The sequence below is a fragment of the Balaenoptera ricei genome, chromosome 2 (genome assembly GCF_028023285.1).
Source record: "Balaenoptera ricei isolate mBalRic1 chromosome 2, mBalRic1.hap2, whole genome shotgun sequence".
Lineage (NCBI taxonomy): Eukaryota > Metazoa > Chordata > Mammalia > Artiodactyla > Balaenopteridae > Balaenoptera > Balaenoptera ricei.
The window spans coordinates 113,931,292-113,948,872 of record NC_082640.1 but is presented as its reverse complement, the minus strand read 5'-3'; the positions used below and the strand labels follow the sequence as shown (position 1 = coordinate 113,948,872).

Below are 17,581 nucleotides of genomic sequence, written 5' to 3'. Positions count from 1 at the left end.
GGCAGAGGAGTTTCTTCTTTCCTTGGATTCTTCCTCCCTTAAATCTGTCTTTGATTCTTCTCCCTACTCCTGACTTTGGAGTGAGTATCCTTCTGAGACAAGAAATGTGACTGAGTTGTCTACCTTTCATAATTCCCAGCCCATGATCTGTGATGCCCAGAGTGACTGACTGAACCCTCTAGGGACAGCCACTAAATTTTCACAGTTCCTGCCTGGCTTTCCAGCCAAATAAGCGTGAGTTCTTCCAGGTCAATCCAGTTTCATTGTTTGGATTATAAAACCATAAGGTCTCCGTCGACAACTGAGGGCTGCCCGCTGCCTATAGTGTTTCACTTTTCCCTTCCTTCGTTACATACAAACCATTGGCATAATAAGTCATGATTTAGGAGAAGGTCTGTATGTACCACCAGCCCTGGCTTAAACCCTCAGGGATCAAAAGTTTCTAATTCTAAAGCTGAGAATATTCTTTCTGTTGCTTACTCCTATGATGTTTTTGCAGGATACTAGTTTGAAGGGCATGGCTCTTAGGAGTTGAGATTGTTACTAAATGTATTGAGGGAGAGAGGGGAGGAAGGGGCAAATGCAGGGCCAGCAACGGAAAATGGGGCGCCAAGCTGAATTAGAGATACATTTCTCATGCTTGGCAACCTTGAAAGAGCTCTTGACCTTAGACTGGTGCAATGAAGAATCAGAAGTAGCAGTTATGGTGGTTGACTTTCAGGGGGTACAGGGGGAGTGGCGAGATCTGTGGAATACAGGGCAAAGTCTGAAATTGTTTTATAAGTTATTGTAGGTATATAAGCTATTGTGACCTAAATAATACAAGAGGAGACTACCATGAGAACAGAAGAGTCACTTCAGAAAGTATTGTTCCCAAGTTTTAGTCAGAAGACTGAGAATCCTAACTATACAAACTTTTGGCCCAGAATTTCGGTGTGGAATACTGTTTCGGTGGAAAGACCATTTTATCGCACTCCCTTTCTTGACAACGAAAACCAAGGTCCCCAAATATGAAGCACATTTCCAGGTCCTCTTTACTAGGGCGGGGGGTGGGGGCTGGTAAGTCCGAACGAGGTGACCTCTTCTAGCACTTCGTCTTTGAGAACACCTGTCTGGTGACAGCTGGACCCGGGAAGCGGCCGAAGGTGCCGGGCTGCTAGGATCCTCGTCTTTAAGGGTGTCCAAGACATTTGATCCATCTCGAGAACAAGTTCCCGGTTGCTCTAGGCGCTTCGTTTACAGTGACGCTGCTGACAGCGGTTGGGCCCTCGTCTGGGAACGCGCGTCTCCTGTGTGAGGCTGGCAAAGGGACATTGAAAAAGTCTTCCTTCCGAAGGAAACAAATGGGGAGTAGTTGTAGGCGGTCTGGACAGTTCAGCAAACTGCTGTGAATTTCTTGGGGAATTCCATGAGGAACACTGCCCAGTGGACTCCGAAGATCCGGCGCCCACAAGGCGAGTGTGGGAGGGAGTACCATTCACTGCATCCTAGCCCGGGGGGACATCTTCTCTGCCCCACGCAGCCAATAGCCACCCCGGCTGAGGCCCACGGAGCCAATAGCCGACTTCAACCGAGGCCCACGCAGCCAATTGCTGGCCCAGTCCGTTCCGCCGGGGCCCGCCTGTCTGCGTTCACCAATCAGGACTCGGGCCACCTTGGCACCGCCCCTGGAGCCCGCCCCACCCATCCGCCCCGCCTCCAACTCGCTGAAGCAGGGCTGGGCTAGACGGGCGCGCTCTCGGGGGCGGGGTGGGGGGGGGAGACAGTCCGGGTCCCAGCCCTCCGCGCGGGTGGGCTCGGAGCAGGCCGCACCGGGCAGCAACCCCACTCTCACCCCGGAGGCCCCCTGCCCTTTCTCCCCCTTTCCCCCCGGCCCATGGTGCGAGGCTGGGAGCCGCCGCCCGGGCCGGACTGCGGTGAGTGATCCCCAGCCCCTTCGATTTCCCCTCCCAGCCCCTGTACGATCTCTGACCCCCGGAGCCCCATCCCCGCGGTGAGGGGAGGAGAATTCTAGGTTCGAAGTCGCCTGGTTCTCTCGCCTTTCTCCTCTGGACTTTTCGGTTCCCTGTTGTAACTGGGGGAGGGTGAGTGGGTGTGTAGGGAGGAGGGGAAGGCTGGGTAGGGACGCCCTTGGCGAGGGGAGGGTTTGAGATTCGCCTGCTTCCTGGGGCTCATCGCCCCAAGTGCAGGAACTTTTTGTTCTCTGACCCAGTTTGGAGCCTTCTAGACTGCCTGTGAAATGGAGGATAGGAGAAACGTTTCCTTCCCAGGCCTCCCCTCCTCCCCTCCATGACTACCTCCTGGCGACCTCAGCACATGTACAGAAACCTGGCTTTATTCCTGGGGAGCAGTGGCCTTTGGGAATGAAAGGTTTAAGAGAAACTGCCCCTTCTGACCCCTACCCAGACATACTCAGAAAACCAACTAGGAAAGTGAGAACCTGAGTCCTCAGAGGTTCCTGGTGTTGCGTCCAAATCTGAGACTTCTAAACTGAAAGAAGACTCAAGCTGAGAACTATTTGGTAATGAGGGCCCAGATGTGATATTTTATCATATGAACCCCCTTCTCACCATACATTTGAAGCACTTTTTATGATTAGGATAAGTAGGTGGCAGTAATTGAAAACAAAAAAAAAAAAGGAAAAAACAGAAAAGCCAGTTAAAGTTGGGAATTTTTAAAATGATGCATACATATCTTAAGAACTGTCATTAAAAGTACGTTCATTTCACCAATCTCTTCGGTTAGTGTCCAAGCGTTTTCTTTATGTAAGTATGCTGATTGGCAGTCCCAATTGTCTTTCTGGTATAAACTACATAAGTGAATCTCAAATCTGGCTGCACCCTGAGAACTTTTTAAAAACTACTTATGCCTGGGCCCCAGTCCAGGCTAATTAAGTCAGAATGAGGAGGTTGATCCCCTGGTTTAAGTTTCCCAGGTAATTCTAATGTGCAGCCTGAGCCTGGAGCCACTGCCTCTCATCATGTGTGATTTCCACGTTTGGTTTCTTTAAAGTGGAGTGAGAATTTAAACACTTTTGAAGCAATCTGGGTGCAGAATACTTCTGAGTTTTTTAAGTCCCCTGCCCCTCCAGTCTTTTACAGTTTTCTTGCCTACTCCCAACTCAAAAAAATTTTTTAATGTACACTCCTTTGTATTATGTCTTTCCAAAGCATTTGACTTCGTTTTCATAGAAACAATTTTTTTCTTTTGGCCGCTCCGTGCGGCTTGTGAGATCTTACTTCCCCAACTAGGGATTGAACCCGGGCCCTCAGCAGTGAAAGCATTGAGTCCTAACTACTGAACTGCCAGGGAATTCCCAGAAACAATTCCTAATGCACTAATTTTTCATAGGTTTATGTGATGTTTAATTATTATATACAGAAAAACAATGAGCCTAAGCAGGTTTGGAATTACACACAACTGGCCTAAGCACATAGGGCAGCTGAAGGAAGCAGCTGACTTTGCCACACTAGAGTAGCCTACCAGTCTCTAGTTTCCAGTGCACTATGGGTGGGTATTGATAATGTAATCCAGTAGGGGTCAGTTAAGCCAGGCTTTTGGCCCAGTTGAACACCCCTCACTTCCACTCTCTCCAACTAATATCACCAATGCCTAGTCCCTTCTAGACTAATTCAAATTCTCTTGAATCTTCCAACCACTCTTTCCATTCATTCATAAACTGTTTCTCTTTAAGCATTACCACCATTGCTTTTATTAAGTTGGGAGGACATAAGGCAGAATTTCTTAACCAGGGCTTCTGGGCAATCAGCGAACCCCCCTAGATTATACTTTATGTAATGTGTAAATGTGAATGTTTATAGGGCGGGGGGGCGGTAAGTCATAACTTTCTGAGAGTTTATAACTTCTGATTTTCAAAGAGGTCCATGATCCAAAAAGTTGAGAAGCACATGAATTGAATATCACTAAAAGTTCTTTAAGGCCCTTGAAAACTATCACCAAAACACATTTCATTCAGAAACATACCTCAGTTCTCTGAATAAAGATTTAGGGAATTTAGCAGGCTCATATCTGGTCTCTCACTTGAACTGTTTCCTGCTTTTAACCATAAGCCTAGGCTCGAGGGTTTTTTTGGCACCGTGCAGCATGCCGGATTAGTTCCCCCACCAGGGATCAAACCCGTGCCCCTTGCAGTCCTGCAGTGGAAGTGCAGAGTCCTAACCACTGGACCACCAGGGAATTCCCAGCCTAGGCTCAAGTTCTGAAGACCTCTTTTTCCTAGGATTGTGTGAACACCTACACTGGAAGTTTAAGGCAGCCCATTCTTTTCTGCCTTTTGTCCAGGGGTATGGAAAGCCCAAAGGGAAATAAAGGTGTTACCCTGACTGTATTTTTTATTAGTGATTTTAAGTAGCAGTGGGGCATATCTGGCATGGATACAAGTTTAGTAATAATTCAGAATTGATAATACCACCACCACCACCTCTGCCCAGAGGAGTCCTTATTTCTCCAGCTTTCCTTCCCTTTTTCCTCCCTTCTCCAAATGAGGTACAAGGACATAAGACACTATAGTGTCTTCACTGTGGTTTTGATTACTGTAGGGTCTACTCTCTTTGTTATAGTTCTCATGAGCCACTCCCTGGATAGTTTTCTCCTATATCAAAGCCAGATTCTTCCAGGGAGGTACCAGCTCTACAGCTGTGCCCTGATTTAAGCCACCATTCTGTATCAGGAAGTCTTCCACAACTTGTGTTTTGTGTCACTGGAAAACTGTAGACACATACAGTACACCAGATATGACCTTTGCATTACTGTATGTTATACTGAAATATCAAGCTGATAGCATGGGAATCTGAAGGATAGCAAACCACATGAATGAAAGTAAAATGCTTCCTGGTGGGCTTATAGCTGTGCCTGCCTTATTTCCTGTCTGGCAGTCTTCATCCTCACACTGGACTGCTTTATTCCTTATGCTACCTTTTCCTCGTATCTAAACTGTTACTGTGACCTTAAAAAACAGGACACAGATAAGGTTACGTGGATGTCAAGTGCTGGAGCATCAAGTATTCTCCAGCTTAGATTTGGTGGTGTTCCTGGTGGGCCACAATTTCCAAATGGTGGTTTAGTGCCTAGCTGTGCAAGCACTTCCTCACAGCCCCTCAGCTGTGTCTGTGATGGACCTGGAGGGTAAAGGTAGAGCTACCACACTGGCAATTCACCTAGTAATCGAAAAGAACTTATATCCAAATTATGGATTCAATTCTAAAGCAGTGATTTTGCTACTTTTTAAAAGTTGCAAAATCCTTTCTGGAATTATATCCAACTCCCCAAATATAAAAAGTACAAAATCAGAGACACCCTGGTTTCCTCCACTGCTCATTGGGATTAAGGCTGCAATAACAGACTGAAACAGTCATTTTAAAGGATTCAGTCTTTGCCTCACTTCCCCTGTTGTCTAAGAGGAGCATTACCTTATATCAGAATCAGCCTGTGAGGCTGAAGCAATGATAAAAGCTCTAATTTATTGAGCCTTTACTTTTAGGCATGACGTCAGTTCCATTTTTTGATTTAGTCATAAACTTGCAAGGTAGACGCTGTTATGACCTCCTTTTATTCTGATGGGAAAATAAAGCTTAGTGAGCACTCTAGGGAGTGGAGAAGCTGCGATTCACCTCAAATCTGCCTCACCCCAGACCTCCACCTCTAACAGCTCTAGGCCCCGCCTACACATGACATCTAGCACACAGTAGGTGCTCTGTAAAAATATATGTAACTTTACATACATTCAACATTGTCTCCATTTTCTACACATGAGGAAACTGAGGCGCCTATAAGTTCAGTAGCTTTTGCCCAAGATCACATGGCTGGTGGCAGAATTGGGATTCAAACTGCAGGCTGGCCTTAATCATATTTTAACCCACTATGCCATGCTGCCTTCATTTACCCTCTTAAGGTTCTCTTCAAGCTGTACTGCCTTTAGGGTCTGCATGGCCTTCAGTTTGTTAAGATTTGCTTGTTAAAAGGGAACGGTGACACCCATTAGAATGCTTCCGAAGTTTTCTGTTCATCATATAAAATCCCCGCTATTACACTGCACTATCTGTAACTTCTGGACTTGAGATTTTTCTCAATTCATCATGTAGCATTTATATCGGAATCCTGTCCTATCCATAACATATCAGAAGTAATATTTATAAACTCAGATGGGATTCCTCTAAGAGTAAAGGATGACAGATGTTTTAAAGTCTCTAATGCCCACACGGGGAGCCGAGTTAAAATTTGGCCAACGGGGAATTCCCTGGCGGTCCAGTGGTTAGGACTCTGCGCTTCCACTGCAGGGAGCATGGGTTCCATCCCTGGCTGGGGAACTAAGATCCCAAAAGCCCCAGGCATGGCCAAAAAAAAAAAAAAAAAAATCGGTCAACAGAATTATTCTGGGAAATAGCTTGAGCAGGTTTCCAAGAATGAAGCGTAGTCAGAGGCTTTGCCTGCAGTCCCCACACCCACGATGACCCTGGGAGCCCCGGTGCTGCTGGGTAGCTTGCAGGACCCGGTTACAGTTTATAATGAGCGAGCCCACCTGGTTCTGAGAAGAAAGCTGGACTGAGGATATAAGAGCTGAGGGCCTTCCGTCTTGTGCGGAGGGGCTGCTAAGGTCGGAGGGAGCTCTCTAGGCTCCCTGGAGAGAGACTCAGCAGTTGGAAGAGACAAAGGCTGGGGGGAGGGGAATAACCTTTGTTCTGAGGATGACAGGGGTAGGAAACGTTCCCCTCCCTCTACCCTAACCGGACCAAAACCGAGGGAGAGCGAGCCCCATTTATCCCAGATAGCTGACCTATCTTATCCTACTGAGAGTTAGAAAAACACCCCATCAATCCCCTCCCCCTAACACTCGCCCACCAAGAAGGGAAAGAAAAGGGGGCTGGGCAGAGGGACTGTGCTATCCTACCTTCTAGATTTTCACACGTTGTATTCTTAACCTTTCCATATTCGAGAGAGAATCTAGAGATAACTCTAGAGATAATCTGTTAGGAGCTAAAGTGTTCTGGGATTACACCTCTTCTTGTTTTCTTGGTGAGTCTTAGTTTTGTCACTCTTGTTCCATGAACTTAGAGGAATTTGAATGGGAAAGATAAAGGCTATAAGGATGTTTTCCTTTTTAACCTCTGAAGTCAGATTTTCTTTTTGGTGACAACACTCACTAGTCTTGTGACTTGGGATAATTTAACCTCTGTGGACTGTGGTATTTTCATACGTACAAGGAATTATAGCAGGCTCTGATGATTTTTAAGGTTATGAAAATTAAATGAGAATTGTTATGCACTTTAAAAGCAATGCAGCACAGTACACGTAGAAGTTGATTGTTTTGGAGTCCAACGTTTTGTTTGGTAGAAATTGAACAATGGGCTGAAAGAGGAGCCCCAGTGATCGAGCTGTTTCTCTTCTTATTACAGCTATCTCTGAAGGGCACAAATCAGAAAGCACCATGCCTCCTAATAAAGAGGCCAGCGGTCTTAATAGCTCCCCTGCGGGGCTCATCTGTCTCCCTCCAATCTCTGAGGAGCTACAACTTGTGTGGACCCAAGCAGCCCAGACCAGTGAGCTGGATGGCAATGAACACCTGCTACAAACCTTCAGCTACTTTCCCTATCCCAGTTTAGCAGACATTGCCCTTCTCTGCCTACGCTATGGGCTGCAGATGGAGAAAGTCAAGACTTGGTTCATGGCCCAGCGCCTCCGCTGTGGCATTAGCTGGTCATCCGAAGAAATTGAAGAGACTCGAGCCCGAGTAGTCTACCATCGGGACCAACTCCATTTCAAATCCCTTCTATCTTTTACTCATCATGCAGGGCGGCCCCCAGAGGAGGTGCCTCCTTCTCCAATGCCACCTCCAGAACAAGTTGGTCTTGGAATAGTTCCTCTGACTCTTAGCGAGCCCACCCAGATGAAAGGATTGAAGGTAGAGCCCTCAGAGCCCTCGGAGCCACTGAGTCACCAGAAAGCAAAGGAGCCCCTGATGGCACCTGGCAGTGGGGCATTCCCCCACCAATCACAGTTTTGGCAGGATCTTCAAAGCAGTGGCCTCTCTAAGGAGCAGGCAGGCAAGGGTCCCGACCAGTCACACGGCCTAGGTACTGCTTCCTGCAACCACTCCACAGCTGTCCACCAGCCCCGTGCTCGGGATAAGCCCCCACCCGTCTCATTACCTGCCAGTAGTTGTAAGAAGGAGTCAGCATCTAATGTGACTCCTCCTTCCTCTACCTCTTCTTCCTCTTTCCAGGTACTGGCTAATGGAGCTACTGCCACCTCTAAACCCCTCCAGCCACTGGGCTGTATCCCACAGCCACTGTCACCCAATGAACAGGCACTACGCCCACAGCTGGAGCCAGCCTGGCCCCAGGGGCTAAGGCATAACTCAGCACCCGGTAGGGTTGGCCCTGCAGAGTACCTTTCCCCAGATATGCAACGCCAGCGAAAGACCAAGCGCAAAACCAAAGAGCAGCTGGCTATCCTCAAATCGTTTTTTTTACAGTGCCAGTGGGCACGGCGTGAGGATTACCATAAATTAGAGCAGATCACTGGTTTACCTCGGCCTGAGATTATTCAGTGGTTTGGTGACACACGCTATGCCTTGAAGCATGGGCAACTAAAATGGTTTCGGGACAACGCAGTACCTGGTGCCCCTAGTTTCCAGGATCCAGCAATTCCCACACCACCACCTTCAACCCGCTCCTTGAATGAATGGGCTGAGACACCACCTCTGCCGATCCCCCCACCCCCACCGGATATACGACCCTTGGAGAGGTACTGGGCAACCCACCAACAGCTACGGGAAAGTGATATCCCTCAACTGAGTCAGGCATCAAGGCTTAGCACCCAGCAGGTACTGGATTGGTTTGACTCTCGATTACCTGAGCCAGCTGAAGTGGTGGTTTGTCTAGATGAAGAGGAGGAAGAGGAGGAGGAAGAACTGCCAGAAGATGATGAGGATGAAGAGGAGGAGGAGGAAGATGACGACGACGATGATGATGATGTGATCATCCAGGACTGAGGGGGCACTGGGGGAGGGGAGGTCTGTTACTAAAAGACGAACCAACTTAGTAACTGTTTAAACAAAGAAACCACATTTTTTTACTTACCTTGTGGCAAAGAACTGAAAAGCTTTGTGTTTCTGAGGGTGGGGGACAGCGGGATGTAGTAAGGGTGGACCAGGGAGGATGATCATGGAGGACAAAGCAAGGTGGGGATTGGATGGGCAGAAATCCAGGCCTCCAGCCTCAATGAGAAGAGTGCTGTGGGTCTGGTCCAAACTATGGGGCCGGGAAAAGGCTCTTGCTCTCCTCGTATCTGCTGTTCTTTCCCCTTAGTGTACTACAGAGAGGCCAAGCTTTGGCCTGCATCTATGGAGGACTAGAAAGGAGGAGTAAAGATTCCAGTACATCCCCCAGTCCCACCCCACCATTTTCCTTGGAATATAAGGCTGCGTTGCACCCCTTCTTTTCTCTCTGAGCACAAGTCCACACATAATGCAGCCAAGAATCTCGGTATGTCCCAGTCAATCACAAATATTTCCTTTTCCTTATACCAGCTTGACTTTATATGTTTTCCTGCTGCTTTATTGAGTCACACAGGGAGCAGAATATTTTCATTTCTAATACTGGACCACTATGCCTTGTACCTTTTTATCTTTCCAAAACCCCCATTCTGTTCACTATTTGTCTCAGGGTAAATCTTCCCCCCGGAGCTTGTGAAAAAGTTTAATAATTGGGTGGAGAATAATTTAGACTGGATATTTATTGGAGGTGGGAATTAGGGGAGATGTCCTTTAAAAAAAGTAGAATTAGATTACAGAGGGGTAGAGAGGAGAGGGAATGGTTTCTACTGTTCGGAAGGACAGTGCAGGTAGGTTCCAGGTTTGGTTTTACAAACTTGACAGTCCCTCCTGCCTAGCTTGACAGAGACTGATTTTTTTTTTTTCAGAGACTGATTTTTTTAATCTTTTTGGTGTTGGTTTAATGTGTCCAAAAAAGAGACTTTTCCCTCACTTTATACGATCTGTCTTGGAGACAGAGGGACCATGGTCCTTAACTGAATTAATTGATGTTTTAGAATGGTTTTCATCAGTTGGGGTCAGATATAAAGGTATCAGTGGGTTAACCATCTAGAAATAAAAGAGTGGAAGCCCCAAATTGCTAGAATAATAATAAAAAGGCCAAAAATAAAATTGTTTCTCTCACCTCCGCTTTGCCACTTCTATGGTTTAGAGATTAATGGAGCCAAATCCATTAACTTTCTGATTTAGTATACTTTTTATATATTTTTGAAGCGGCAGGATATACTGAGGTAAAGTAAAAGAACAAAAACTTGAAAAGTTAGTAGATCAGTATCTATCACTAGGCAGACTGTTTTCTGCACCTGCTACAGCACAGGCTCTTGTTCAGAAGAGAGGGAGTTTAGAAATGCCTTTAAAATAAATTCAGTTTCAGAAAGGGTAGTGGGATCCTATTCAGTTACAAAGTCATTCCCAAGACCAAATTTATTTCTGGCAGGTGCTATGTTTACATTTTTCCAATATTTTTGCTTAAGGTATGCCTACCAGTGGCCTACCCATTTAATCCCTCATTTCTACCGCTTAGTACCCAAAGAAGAATAAATGTTTGATCTCAGTGGTAGTGTTCTTTGCCCATTCCACCATTTGAGAGCTTGTAATACCAATAGAGTTGCAGCAGCAATAAAAGGACATCCTCTTTATTTCATTATCTGTGTACTTTAGTAAGCCTGTGTCTCCAACCGTTACCAAACAGAAAGGAAAATCAACGTATTTAATAGTAACTAGGCACAGAGGAAACAATAGGCAAATAGAAAAAGTATAATAAATTAGGGCAAGGAACAGTGTTGTGGCTTGTTAACATCGGCAGTGGGAGAATATATCCAAAGCTAAAAAGTGAAATCCAGAAATAAAACATGGTTAATAAGTATATCACCCCACCCCCCACCCCCAATGATGCCAAGAATTGTTTTTATAACCTTGTTTCAAGTTGCAGGAAATAAGGGAGCTATCTGTATCTTGTAGGAGAGATATAAACATCTTCCTGAAGCTCTGACCTGACCATTTTCGTAGGAAGTAATACAGGGTGTATAGGGTTAAGATTGAGAGAGAGAAGGTACAGAGTGAAACCAGGAAACAAGGTAGGGGTACATTTTCCAAGGCCATCACACCTAAATGAGTATGAGATGCTACCATCCGTCCTTCAGCAGTATGTATAGATCAGATCTTGAAGATGGTCTATCTGGGAGTGTTCCATGCTTCTCTCCCCCTGGCTAATCCCATCTGCCTCTGTTGGTAGAGATTCTGCAGCACAGGACAGGAAGGCAGTTAAGGGTGTTTGTAACAAAAAGGGCAAGTAAGGCCCTCTCAAGTCATTATATGAAGTTTATTGTGACAGTAAACCGCTGCTGTTGCTTCGCCATAGTTTTCTCCATTTCATGAAAACTAACTTTTCCAAACTAAGATTTGATACATCTAATGTGACAAAGGCTTTGTTGCTACTTATGAAACTGGAGCATTTCCGTGGTTTATGGTGATAAAGCAGAATATTTGAAAATCAAACAGTTTTGGGAAGCCTGGAACATGACTACCATACCCAGAGATGATTACCAGGGAGGCAGAGTTCTTAGGCCTCTGGGGAAGTGGTACTTTCTTCAATAAATCTTTTTCTAACTTTATTATGGAAATTTTCAAAAAATACAAAAACAGTAGTATAATGCACTCACATGTACTCATCACCCAACTTCAACAATTAACTCATGACCAATTTTCTTTCATTTCTACTTTCTCACACTGCCCCTTTCCACTAGATTAAGCTAAAGCAAAATTCAGACAATCATTTAACTTTCTATCCATAAGTATTTTAGTATGCATCTCCAAAAGATAATGACTATTTTTAAAAACATAACCACAATAGCATCATGCCTACAAAAAAAAACTATTAACAATTCCTTAATATCAAATGTCCACTAAGTATTCAATTTTCCTCAACTGTCTCATAAATGGTTTTTTACAGTTTGTTCCAATCAAGATCCAACTGGAGGCCATTTATTTGCAGATGGTTTATATGTCTCTTAAGTCTTTTTTTCACCTGTAGATTAATTCCTCCATTTACGAGGGTCTTAGAGGGATGTGATTTACCCAGCGTTGTCTGTTAAGGCTTAGACCCTAATTCCTTGCTGATGAAAATAAAGGGCATTTTGGAACATGAGAGCAAAATATTTACCTACCTTAGTAGGTCACCAGGAGCTTGGCCTAAATATCCTCAAAACCCAAGGTGTAAAAGTGAACTTAAAAGGCAAGACTGGACTTTTCATTTAATAGAGCTCCTTACAAACCTCTCTTCTCGTTCCCATGCCCTTTTCCTCTTGTTTCCTGGATCAGAATCATAGTCTCATAAATTTACAAAACATTATTCTGCTGTTGCTCTTTGGAGAAATGAAAATGGTTTTTCCTAGTTCAAGCAGTACCTCCATCCAAAATATATATTCCATTGAAAATCCCTTTCTGTGAAACTCCTGGGAATGTCATTTGTGCCCACATCCTTAGTTCACCCTGGCCAAGACCTCTCAGTTTAAAACCTTTCATTACTATGTGACCTAATTTTTAAACCCCAAACCAGGAAGGTAATCTGACAGTCATATTATCAGAGTGACACCACTCTGGAAAACTGTGTGCGTGTGGTTACCACACTTGAAGTCCACGTCATTCTCCACTGGTTACATTCTATCACCTTAACAAGAGACCAGAATGAGGCATTAAGTGTGCAGGCCTAACTGTGTGAGTTTTTCATGAGCAGACCAGTTAGACTGGGCTGGGCTCACCTGTAGGGCTGGTAGCTGGAAACCAGGAAGACCCTCTAGTGTGGTTCTGCTCTCCCTCTGACCTGAAGGATGGAATTAAGTAGTGAAAGATAACTACCTGGGGCAGTTTCTCAGTATTGTTATTTATGCATCAGGATAAATAAGTGGTTCTTAATCTGCAGTACACTACTCAGAAGGGAAAAGACTGTTAGCTAAGCAATTCAAGAGGTGGGTTATAAAGTTCATTCTTTTACTGTGAGGATGGGGTGGTGACACAGAGGTCTGAGATTTGAGTTTAACTATGAGTAGAAAGATGTAGAGACAATATAAAGATTTTGGTGAGCTATGAAAGATGACAGCCCCTTATCACAAGGACTGGTAGCAGAGGTACCTTTTGGGAAAACATGAGGAGAAAAAAGGATGCTGGTTTTATCATTCTCATTCAGCACTAAGCTCCCAGCAATGCTGCAACATAAGGATCTCAAAAGAAACAAACAAAAAGCCAGTTTAATTCTACAGGCCAACCTTCTGGCTAAAGAGCAGAACTCTACTCCTGGTGACAGGATGAGTGATATTTAGGCACAATCCAAAGCCTGCCTTCACTGTGAAGGAAATGGGGTAACTCTTAAAGAATATTAAGGAGTCAAACTTGAGACTGCTTTTCTCAGGGGCTGGGGTGTAAATATCCCAACTTCTCTGCACCTTGAAAATCTTCATTTTAGTGTATATGTCAGTGGTTGAAGCTCCACTCCTTTGGGAATGTTATTTAACTTACCTGAATTATTGGGGGTGAGGACTCCTGCTTGACCTGAATCCCCACCACTTAGGGATGGTCTGAAAGAAAAAATCCCCTGTCCGGAGGAGGCAGATGAAGGTCTAAGGAGGGGAAATAAAAGCATCAGCAGAGAAAAGGAAAGGTTAAAGTAAAAACCATGTGTAAAGGAAGAGCCTATACATTTAAACCAGAGAGGAAATGAATCCCCTGCTTGCAACTCAGAATACAATTAAGTAATTCAGATGTATATTAGACACAGTACTGTTCAACCTTCTCTTTTGTTTACAAGGTAGATTATAAACTTCAGTGGTATAGGCCAGTGGAGAAGTAACCACAGGGCTGCTGGCAGAATGTCAGTGGGAACAGATCTCAAGTGAAAGGAAGCAGTATTACTTACCTATAAGATAGGCTGTGAGTGGAAGCTGGTGAAGGGGTTTCTGAAAAGCATAAAAATGAGCCTATGAGATAATTCATGAACCAAGAAGAGATCCAGGTATTCTGGGGGCCAGGGCTAAGGAACAGGGGATCAAAGATTTTGGTATATATGTTAGACTTAGGGGCTAATGGCAAGTGAAAAAGCCCACAAGGCACCTAGCAGTGGATCATAAAGGTGCTTTCCTCTCCCTTTTATGAGTTTATGGGCAAGGATCCATCACTGCTTTGATGTGCTCTAATGTATCTGTGCCTTGGTTTCCCCTCTAAGGTGAAGATTATCAGAAAGGATGGCTAAAGACAAAGGGTCATTAAATTGGCTGGGAGTGACAGCAGTAAAAATGTAGAGTAAGGACCGCCACAGATTCTCTCCATAAAAGGAATGAGAAAACTGGCAAAAATTGTCAGAATCAACTTCTTCAGAGTTCTGGAAATTAACAAAGGGCTTTTAGCAATCTGGGGAACGTTTATTCCAGAAAAATAGCTGAATGTGAGTAGGAACAGTGAGCCTTGTGACATTTTAACTTGCCCTATTCCCATTTCTCCCTCTCCAGCTCCGTGGTAGCCTTGAAAATCAACAGTTTGGCAGTCATCATAGGGGATGGAATGGGGTTGGAGCTCTTTCAAAACCTCATTCCCAGAGAATTGTCATACTTGGCCTGCCTAGTTGTTCACTGGAAGACTTCACTTGCAAGGCTGCCTTTATTTGACCTGACTTGGAGCCAAACTTACCAGGACTTGGAGCTTAAGAGTTCACCAAGTGTGAAAAGCCTTTTCCCCAGGAGTGTTTGTTGCAAATAATTAGAGGCACTTGTTTAGGCTGCCTGAGGAGGTGAATATCAATTGGGGCAAACAATAGGCTAACCAAAAAGCATAAAAGGAAAAGCTGTGGAATGACCTGTCCACCCGGATTTTGAAAAGGAACAACAAGTTCTTGGGAATCTAGGCCATGTGCATGCACAGGGCTGTGTGCATGCTCAGGAAAGACTGAAAAGGCCCTAAGCTCTCACCTTGGGACTACCTTGAGGTCATACAAGCAGAAAGTGAAGGCTAAGGCACAGTCGTCAACTGGTTGCCTGAGTGTTGAAGGTGCACCCCAACACACAGTCCCTCAGAAAACACTGAGGGATTTATTGGTGCTAGGTGTTTAAGGAAAGCTCTGTCCAATCATTAGCTGAACACTAAGCTAACCAAATAGAGACTTCGGTGGCCACACGAGAAAGAATACAGATTTTACAGAATCAGTTTTAGAAAGTCACTAAACAAACAATGACAAACAGCAACAACAACAAACCTTGGGAAGGGAGGAAGTATCTGATTCTTAGAGTTGCCATGCTATATTATTTAGCTGTCCAGTTTTCAACAAAAAATTATGAGGCATGAAAGAAACAAGAAAGTATGACTTATGTAAAGGAAAAAAGCACAAGCAATAGAAACTGTCTTTGAGGAAGCCCAGATACATTGGACTTTAAAGACAAAGACTTTAAACCAGCGGTTCTTTTTTTTTTTTGGCCACGCTGACAGGCATGCGGGATCCTAGTTCCCCGAACAGGGATCGAACCCACATCCCCTGCAGTGGAAGCACAGTCTTAACCACTGGACTGCCAAGGAAGTCCCTAAATCAGCTATTTTAAACATGTTCAGTTAGCTAAAGGAAACCATGTCTAAAGCACTAAACAAAAGTATGAGAATGGTCTCATCAAATAGAGAACACTAATAAAGAAATATTATATTAAAAAGAAGCAAATATAAATTCTGGAATTGAAAAGTACAATAACTAAAATGTAAACTTCACTAGAGATATGAGCAGTCAGAAAAAAGAATCAGCAAATTTGAAGATAAATCAATTGAGATTATCCAGTATGAGGAAGAGAAAGAAAAAGGAATGAAGAAAAATGAACAAAGCCTCAAAGACCCTGGTGGAATACCATCAAGCACACCAGCATGTGCAAAATGGGAGTTCCAGAAGGAGAAAAGAGAGGACCAAGGGCAGAAAGAATTATCTGAAGAAATAATGGCTGACAACTTCCCAAATTAGATGAAAACATTAATCTACACATCCAAGAAACTCAACAAATCCCAAAGAGGATAAATCAAAGAGATCCACACCTAGACTCATCATAAACTGTTGAAAGCTAAAGGCAAAAAAAGAAACTTGAAAGCAGCAAGAGAGAAGCCATTCATCACATGAAAGGGATTCTCAATAAAACTGGCACTGATTTCTCCTCAGAAACCATGGAGGCAGAATATAGGAGGATAACGTATTCAAAATGCTGAAAGACTGTCAATCAAAAATTTTAAATCCAGCACAACTATCCTTCAAAAATGAAGGAGAAATTAAGACACTCCCAGATGAGTGTCAAAATTAAGAGAATTCATCACTACCAAACCTGCTTTGCAAGAAATACTAAAGAGAGTCCTTAAAGCTTAAGTGATAGGACACCAGACAGTAACTCAAATCTACATGAAGAAATAAAAAAGATCACTGGTAAAGAAAACTACATTGGTAAACATAAAAGTATAAGTGTATTTTTGTAACTTCCTCCTATCTGATTTAAAAGACAACTGCATAAAACATAATTATAAATTTATGTTGATGAGAACACAATTTTTAAAGATATAATCTATATGATAACAGCACAATGGAATGGAGAGGGGAATGGAACTATGTAGGAGAAAAGCTTTTGTACACTGTTGAAATTAAGTTTGGTATTAATCTGAACTAGATTGTTATAAATTATGATGTTAATTATAATCCCTAAGAAAATAACAAAAAATATAGTGAAAGAAACAAGGAAGAAAGTAAAATGGTACACTAGAAAACAGCTGTTTAACACAAAAGACAGCAAAAATGGAGGAAGTGAGGCACAAAACATACATAAGACATATAGAAAACAGGGACTTCCCTGGTGGTCCAGTGGTTAAGAATCCACGCTTCCACTGTAGGGGGCACAGGTTCAATCCCTGGTCAGGGAACTAAAATCCCACATGCTGTGTGGTGTGGGAAAAAAAAAAAAAAGACACATAGAAAACAAATAGCAAGATGGCAGAAGCAGTCTTTCCTTATTAATAATTACATTAAATGTAAATGTATTAAACTCTCCAATTAAAAGGCAGAAACTGGCCAAATGGTGAAAAAAGATCCAACTATACATCATCTATGAAAGACTCACTGTAAATTCAAAGACACATATAGGTTTAAAGTAAAAGGATGGAAAAAGATATTCCACGCAAACAGTAAACAAAAGAGAGCTGGAATGGGTAATATCAGACAAATGCACTTTAAGACAACATTGTTACTAGAGACAAAGGTCAAAAAGATAAAAGGGTCAACCCATCAAGAAGATATAACACTTATATATGCACTTAACAACAAAGTCCTAAAATACATGAAGCAAAAACTGACAGAATTGAAGAGAAAAATAGACAATTCAACAATAATAGAGCTTTCAATACCCCACTTTCAATAATGGATAAAACAGCAAGACAGAAGATTAGCAAGAAAACAGAAGATTTAAATGGCACTATATACCAACTAAATCTAACAGATATCTATAGAACACT

General features: G+C 43.5%; 2 protein-coding genes across 7 annotated transcripts in view; one reads left to right on the top strand and one right to left on the bottom strand.

Annotated features, from left to right (window-relative positions):
• The first annotated feature begins 1,716 nt into the window (after window positions 1-1,716).
• HOMEZ (homeobox and leucine zipper encoding) lies at window positions 1,717-11,685 on the top strand. Its single transcript, XM_059913870.1, has 2 exons — window positions 1,717-1,916; window positions 7,413-11,685. Exons 1-2 carry the CDS (start codon window positions 1,877-1,879, stop codon window positions 9,008-9,010), a joined length of 1,638 nt encoding a protein of 545 aa, XP_059769853.1. The 5' UTR covers window positions 1,717-1,876; the 3' UTR covers window positions 9,011-11,685.
• The window catches only part of RNF212B (ring finger protein 212B), a 49,103-nt gene continuing 42,476 nt past the window's right edge, over window positions 10,955-17,581 (bottom strand). For 5 of the 6 annotated variants that reach the window (XM_059913891.1, XM_059913890.1, XM_059913894.1 and 2 more), the window contains 4 exons: window positions 13,983-14,022; window positions 13,586-13,686; window positions 12,832-12,893; window positions 10,955-11,311 (listed from right to left, as the gene is read on the bottom strand). In XM_059913891.1, the coding sequence (XP_059769874.1) occupies window positions 11,246-11,311; window positions 12,832-12,893; window positions 13,586-13,686; window positions 13,983-14,022 (269 nt within the window). In that variant the 3' untranslated portion in view covers window positions 10,955-11,245. The remainder of the gene's footprint in view (window positions 11,312-12,831; window positions 12,894-13,585; window positions 13,687-13,982; window positions 14,023-17,581) is intronic. The other variant, XM_059913896.1, reaches the window with a different exon arrangement.